This window comes from Peromyscus maniculatus, chromosome 12 (genome assembly GCF_049852395.1).
Source record: "Peromyscus maniculatus bairdii isolate BWxNUB_F1_BW_parent chromosome 12, HU_Pman_BW_mat_3.1, whole genome shotgun sequence".
NCBI lineage: Eukaryota > Metazoa > Chordata > Mammalia > Rodentia > Cricetidae > Peromyscus > Peromyscus maniculatus.
In genome coordinates this window covers 88,127,080-88,134,879 of record NC_134863.1, presented here as the reverse complement: position 1 = coordinate 88,134,879, position 7,800 = coordinate 88,127,080, and the positions used below count along the sequence as shown (strand labels likewise).

Sequence of the window (7,800 nt, the reverse complement as noted above, 5' to 3'; positions counted from 1 at the left end):
TGTTCGTTTTTTCTTCCATTTCTTTAAGGTTGTTTTTTATTTCCTCTTTAATGGAGTTTTTCATTTCCTCTTTAAGGGAAGTTTTTATTTCCTCTTTAAGGGAGTTTTTTTATTTCCTCTTTAAGGAAAGTTTTTATTTCCTCTTTAAGGTAGTTTTTCATTTCCTCTTTAAGGAAAGTTTTTATTTCCTCATTGAGGGAATGTTTTATTTCTTCTTTAAGGGCCTCTATCATCTTCTTAAAGTCATTTTTAGGGTTGATTTCTTCTGTTTCTTCTGTCATGGTATGTTTAGGTCTTGCAGGTGTAGAATCACTAGGTTCTGATGTTGCCATATAGGTCTTTATGTTGTTGCCTGTATTTTTGCACTGGCGTCTACTCATCTCTTCCTCTGTGCGGTGCAGGTGGTTTCTGTGTCTGAGAGTGCCTCTCTTGTTCTAATTTTTAGTCTTGGTTTAGTAGTGGTTCTTGGTTAAATTGGTGCTATTGGGCTATTTCTTCAGGGGCAGCTGATTTCGATCGGTGAATTATATACTTATGATTCTGGTGATCTGGTTTGGTGTCTGGGTAGCGCCTTCGTCTGTGTTCCCAGGTCACGTTTTGTTCATTTGTCAACTCCTCAGCTGATCTTGTTTCTTCAGACTTTAAACTGTAGGCATCTGAATCCTCTCCCAGATGGGTTTCAGCTGAGCAGGGTAGTCTCACCAACACCACCTGTTGGGTTTCACAGGATCAGCAGCTGGGCCCTGGGTTGTCCTCAGAAGGAGTGTTCAGATTCGTTCTGGTTCTGACCCACGGAGATAGCTTCTTCCCCAGATGTTGGGGTTAGGGGCGTCCCTGTTCCAAGCTGCATCTGCTTGTCTCCGTCCCTGGGCCTGTCTACCTCTGCGGTCCGCCGCTGGGCCTGTATGTCCCTGTCAGCTGCCGCTGGGCCTGAATGTCTCTGCCAGCTGCAGCCGGGACTGAATGTCCCTGTCGCCCGCTGCCGCCCGGCCCGTTTACCTCAGCGGGCCACCGCTGGGCCCGTCTACCTCTGTGGGCCGCCGCTGGGCCTGAATGTCTCTGCCGGCTGCTGCCGGGCCTGAATAGCCCTTGTCTCCGCCGCCGGGCCCAAGTGACTTATTTTTTATATTACTTTACTCTTTAAAGACTTTATTATTTTTCAACTATTTTTTCAATGACTATCAATATACATTTTCTTATCTTTCTTCTGCATATGAGCACATTTTAAAACATATTGTACCTGTTTAGAGGTTTTCTGTGTCTGGACCCTGTAGCTAGAGTTTTCCTGCCTTGCCCACAGTCAGGACAAATCTTTGTCACCTGCCAGTCCCACAGCCGCTCAGACCCAACCAAGTAAACACAGAGACTTATATTGCATACAAACTGTATGGCTGTGGCAGGCTTCTTGCTAACTGTTCTTATAGCTTAAATTAATCCATTTCCATAAATCTATACCTTGCCACGTGGCTGGTGGCTTACCGGTGTCTTCACATGCTGCTGGTCATGGCGGCAGCTGGCAGTGTCTCCCTATCTAATCTCTTATCCCTCACTCCTCAAGAGTAGCCTGGGGTAAAAGGTTGAGGCAGGTACCCCACAATGAACTTGGTTAATAATTTACTTACTTCAAGGCTAAAATGAAAAGGAGATGAAACACATTTTTTTCTTGAAACTGAAGACAACTGTGATGTTTAAAGTCCTTACCAAATCATTTACCTGAATAGGGTTTTCTCTTGTATGAGTTCCTCCCTATTTCTTAATATCAATATCAATATCAATATCAATATCAATATCAATATCAATATCAATATCAATATATATATATATATATATATATATATATATATATATATATATATATATCTTTAGAATATTTACAGGACTAGAGACATGGCTGAGCCCTTAATTTAAGTTTATTCCCAGGACCAAGGTCAGGTTTTTGATGACTTCTAGTAATTTTTGCTACAAAAATCTCCAAGGGTCTAACCTATTTGGCAACCAGAATGCACATGCACACACCCACACAAAGACACACTGACATTTCATAATTAAAATTAAAACAAATCTTTAAACTAATTTTCACTCATGAATGTTTTTCTCTTATAATTCCTGTAACACAGGTGTTGAGGCATCTAAAGGTTTACAGGGTTTTTCTCCATTATGAATTGTTTCATGTAATAGAAAGCAAGCATGTAGGCTTGAAGTCAGAGAATCAATCATTCCCAGTCTGTGATATCATGTTTGAAGATTTAGAAAATGCTGCCCCGCTGGAAGAAATACTTCACTGGTGGTTGGCCTGAGTTTATATCTGCACACCATTTCCAATTTACACTTTCTGCTTCATGCTGCAGGTTAAGGATATGAATTTTTAGCTTTCTACTTTAGCTGCCATGTCTGACACTTGTTTCCATGCCACTTTCATGCTGATCCTGTATTGCTCAGGAATCTAGGGACAACTTAAACACTTTTGTAAGCAAATATAGAAATAATGTTATATTACAGCAGCAGAAAAGGCACTAATACACATGCAGGAAGTTTTACACCTGGATTCATTATCTCATGTAATTGAGAAGTATGAAATCTAAAAGTTACTTTATCATTTAAATTCATAGGCCTTGTGTCCATGTGAGCTTGCAGATGTAAACAAAATAAAGAGGGGGCATCATATTGCTTGAACCAATTGTTAACACTTCTCAGATTGTTTTCTCCAGAATAATTTTGTGTAATGTAAGTGGGTTGGCTAAAAATATTACTAAATGCTTTATATTCAGATTCCCTTCAGCATGAGTTTTTTCAGATCCTCAAAATCTAATGCTATATTCAAAGGCTTTAACAGACTAATTACACACTAAAAGTTACTCATGTAGGGTTTCTCTCCAGTATGTGTTCTTTTATGCACTTGAAGATCACTTTGTTGTCCAAAGGCTTTACCACATTGATTACACTCATAGGGTTTCTCTCCAGTATGTGTTCTTTTATGTATTTTGAGATAACTGTGATATGCAAATGCTTTACCACATTGATTACACTCATAGGGTTTCTCTCCAGTATGTATTTTTTCATGCATTTGAAGATGACCTTGTTGTGCAAAGACTTTACCACATTGATTACATTCATAGGGTTTCTCTTCAGTATGTATTTTATGCATTTGAAGATTACTTTGTTGCCCAAAGGCTTTACCACATTGATTACATTCATAGGGTTTCACTCCCGTATGTGTTCTTTTATGTAGTTGGAGACAACTGTGTTGTGCAAAGGCTTTACCACATTGATTACATTCATAAGGTTTCTCTCCAGTATGTGTTCTTTCATGCATTTGAAGAAGACTATGATATGCAAATGCTTTACCACATTGATTACATTCATAGGGTTTCACTCCCGTATGTGTTTTTTTTATGTATTTGGAGACTACTGTGACATACAAAGGCTTTACCACATTTATTACATTCATAGGGTTTTTCTCCAGTATGTGTTCTTTTATGTATTTTGAGATAACTATGATATGCAAAGGCTTTACCACACTGATTACATTCGTAGGGTTTCTCTCCAGTATGTATTCTTTTATGTATTTTGAGATAACTGTGACATCCAAAGGCTTTACCACATTGATTACATTCATAGGGTTTCTCTCTAGTATGTGTTCTTTCATGCATTTGAAGATGACCTTGTTGTGCAAAGACTTTACCACATTGATTACATTCATAGGGTTTCTCTTCAGTATGTATTCTTTTATGCACTTGAAGATCACTTTGTTGTCCAAAGGATTTACCACATTGATTACATTCATAGGGTTTCTCTCCAGTATGTGTTCTTTTATGCCATTGAAGAGAATTGTGATGAGCAAAGGCTTTATCACACTGATTACATTGGTAGGGTTTCTCTCCAGTATGTGTTCTTTTATGTATTTTGAGATAACTGTGATGAGCAAAGCCTTTACCACATTGATTACATTCATAGGGTTTCTCTCCAGTATGTGTTCTTTTATGTATTTTGAGATAACTATGACATCCAAAGGCTTTATCACATTGATTACATCCATAGAGTTTCTCTCCAGTATGCATTCTTTCATGTCTTTGAAGATGACCTTGTTGTGCAAAGGCTTTACCACATTGATTACGTTCATAGGGTTTCTCTCCAGTATGTATTCTTTTATGCCATTTAAGAGAATTGTGATGAGCAAAGGCTTTATCACACTGATTACATTCATAGGGTTTCTCTCCAGTATGTGTTCTTTTATGTATTTTGAGACTACTATGACGTGCAAAGGCTTTACCACATTGATTACATTGATAGGGTTTCTCTCCAGTATGTGTTCTTTTATGTATTTTGAGATAACTATAACATGCAAAGGCTTTATCACATTGATTACATTCATAGGGTTTCACTCCCATATGTGTTCTTTCATGCCTTTGAAGATGACTATAACGTGCAAAGGCTTTACCACATTGATTACATTCATAGGGTTTCTCTCCAGTATGTGTTCTTTCATGCATTTGAAGAAGACTATGATATGCAAATGCTTTACCACATTGATTACATTCATAGGGTTTCTCTCCAGTATGTGTATGTTTATGTATTCGGAGTCTATTATGACATGTTAAGGCTTCACCATATTGAATACCTGCATAGGGTTTCTTTCCAATATGAATTTCATGCCTTTGAAGAAGACTATAATATGAAAATGCTTTAACACATTCAGTATATTCAGAAGTTTGCTCTCCTGTATGACTTCTTTCATGCCTGCAAGGATAATTGGCACATTTAAAAGCTGTAACACATTTGTTACACTGTTGAATCTTTATATCTGTATGAGTTAATTTTACAATTTGGTCTAAATGTAAAGAGGAATCAGATCTTAAGGTTTTATCACTTTGCTTACACTCATGTTGTTTCCTTTCATTAAAGATTATTTTGCATATTTGAAAATGCCTATGATGGTAAGAGCTATAATGACCTGGCTCACATTTATGGCATTTTTAATGAGATTTTTCACATATTTGAAGACAACTGGTAGAATTCAGACCTTATTCCATTGACAAATTTCCTATACTGTGAGTCATACTACATTTGCAAAGTGAACCAGGACAAACAGAATTATTTATATAATACTAGTACTCATAGGGCTTTTCTGCAGTGTGTTTGTTGATGTATTTCCATTGAAGCTGGAAAAGCAATTACTTGTCAACATGAATTACATTCAACACATCTACTCAACATGAGTACTACTACATAATGTTCTGAGATGGAGAGAGGTACATAGCTTCTTTCTATATCACTATGTGTGGTGATATTTTATTTGTGCTGAAATGTGATGATATTTTATTTGTGTTTTAATAAATAAAGCTTGCCTGGAGATCAGAGGAATAGGAACAGCCATTATAAGTAAACAAAGGAGTCAGGCAATGGTAACACATGCTTTTAATCCTATTACTTGGCAGGCAGGGATCTGTCTGGATCTCTGTGAGTTCAAGGCCACACTGAAAACAGAGCCAGGTATGGTGGCAAACACCTTAAATTCCAACACTAGTTAACCATGGATGTCTGTACAGAAAAACAGGAAGTGACAGAGCTAGGCAGGAAGAGGAAGTAATGTAGCTGGACAGAGAAAGCAAATCAGATGGCAGAACAGCAAGGCATATAGGCATGGGTAGACAGGAAGTAACTTGCATTTGGAAGCTGCAGAGTTGGTGAGGTAAGGTTAGCTGTGGCTTTCCCTATTTCCCTGATCTCTCTCAGGCTTTCACCCCTGTATCTGGCTCCATGCTTTTTATTTAATAAGACCATTTAGAAATGTGTCTACACCTATGCTTATATGACTTGTATCCAGAGTAACATATGATGTACCTATTAAGGAAGAATAACAAATAAAAGGTTTCTACATTGCATTCACACAGTTTGACTTTCTGTTTCTGGTATAGGGATTAAGGTTTCTTCACAACAACTCTCACTTAACTCTTGACTCTAACTGCCCATCTCACTAAACTTAGCAATGATAGAACCACTATGAATAACACTGGTTTTACTATGGACTATTTGTTTATTAGAAGGTTTTAGACATACACTTATCACATAGTCAACATGTATACCTTTTGTAATATGAGTGGTATGAAACTAAATGGATTGGCAGTTCTACAGCACAGCTAGCTCTGATGGAGCTATGATTCAAATGGTGATATATGTTAAGGCATTGATTCCTTGTCTTCCTTCTTAAAAGAATGACTTGCAAACACAATTCACTTACCTGTCATTGAGGTATATGGGTTTGTGAGCATTTAAGAATCATCAATGCAAATTTAAGCTGCTACTGGTACTTTTCTTTAAAACTTCTAGATACATTAAAATATCTCCAGAGGCGCATTTGTATCAGCTTGCACATGAAAATTACCTTCCATATCTTTGATAACTTTGACAGTGCTCTTCAACTTTATGATCTTCCCAATTGTAGCCTAAAATATAGCATGAGGAAATATATAAAGTAGTACTAGAACTTGTGCAAAATTTAAGTTACAATCTTCAGTGATCCTTAGAACCATGCATGATTTATTCACCCCATTCTTCCTCATTCTCAATCAACATTAGAGAAGCACACCAATAACCAAGAAACAGTTGTCCCCTTATTTTTAAATGTGACAAAAAATTTACAGCATTACCTATATCAGTGAGGTTCATATAGGTCTCCAGCATCACATCTCTGTAGAGATTCTTCTGAGAAGGATCCAGCAATGCCCACTCTTCCTGAGTGAAGTTGACATGCACATCATTATAGGTCACTGCATCCTAAAATATGCCAAACATAAATATGCCATATATATGTATACAACAAAACCATAATACTGATAATATTGTAAAAGTACACTTCTTTGACAAAATAGTCATAATTCCTCTGCTTCCCACCCTTATTTATGACATAGACATTATAATATAATCATCAAGTCATTTTAGAAGGAAACTGAATAGAATGTTTACCTCTATCATTTCTGAACACTTTGAGTGGGATATCACACTGCAAGAAAATTACCTATTAACAGACATAGAGAGACAAGCAAACATATCAACAGTATTGAGTACACATCAGAGAAATTGTATAAACAATTGCTAACTACAAAAAAAGATAAGCAAGCTTGGTATATTGGTTAATGTCTTTAATCTCAGCACTCAGAAGGCAGAGGCAGATATATCTGCTTCTGAGTTAAAAGCTAGCCAAGGCAATGCAATCAGTTCCTGGACATCAAGAAGTAAATATTAACAACTTATCCCCACTGCAAAAATCAACCAATCAATCAAACAAAAAAGAAGAAATACTGAAGTTCCTACAAAGAGTTATACATTCACTCCAGTTCTGTATTCATCTTCCAGGAATCGTAAGTGTTCCAGTTTAAACTGTAACTTTAATAAACCTTACTAAAAGGAATTGTGCATTTAAACACTTACAAATAGATAGATGAAAACATTAACAATATAAATTTTTATCACAAATAATCAACACAGGGCAGGAGAGATAGCTCAGAAGTTAGGAGTTCTTGCTGCTCTTGCATAAAGGTGGGCTAAATTGTCAGTACTTACATGGGGGGTCATAACTATTCCAAGCTCATGGGTTTCAAGACAATGTTTTGACTACTGTGAGGATCAGGCACATGGTTGGTACATATCCATGAATACAGGCAAAAGAATCATATTCATTAAAAAAATTAAAACAAACACAAGTAGGATGAATGTCACACACCTGTAATCTAATGACTCAGAAGGCCTAGGCAGTATTAATGTCATGAATACTACCATCATGGGAAAGAGAACAATACACTC

General features: G+C 36.9%; 2 protein-coding genes across 2 annotated transcripts in view; both read right to left on the bottom strand.

The window, feature by feature from the left end:
* Nucleotides 1-1,868: 1,868 nt before the first annotated feature.
* On the bottom strand, nt 1,869-4,206 carry LOC121821548 (uncharacterized). The gene has a single exon (XM_076549328.1). It carries the CDS (start codon nt 4,202-4,204, stop codon nt 2,846-2,848), a length of 1,359 nt encoding a protein of 452 aa, XP_076405443.1. The 5' UTR covers nt 4,205-4,206; the 3' UTR covers nt 1,869-2,845.
* A 669-nt stretch (nt 4,207-4,875) lies between these two features.
* The window catches only part of LOC102920405 (zinc finger protein 431-like), a 68,872-nt gene continuing 65,947 nt past the window's right edge, over nt 4,876-7,800 (bottom strand). Inside the window, exons 3-5 of the mRNA XM_076549329.1 lie at nt 6,964-7,015; nt 6,648-6,774; nt 4,876-6,443 (exon numbers count right to left, since the gene is read on the bottom strand). Coding sequence (XP_076405444.1) covers nt 6,379-6,443; nt 6,648-6,774; nt 6,964-6,972 — 201 coding nt within the window. The 5' untranslated portion in view covers nt 6,973-7,015 and the 3' untranslated portion in view covers nt 4,876-6,378. The remainder of the gene's footprint in view (nt 6,444-6,647; nt 6,775-6,963; nt 7,016-7,800) is intronic.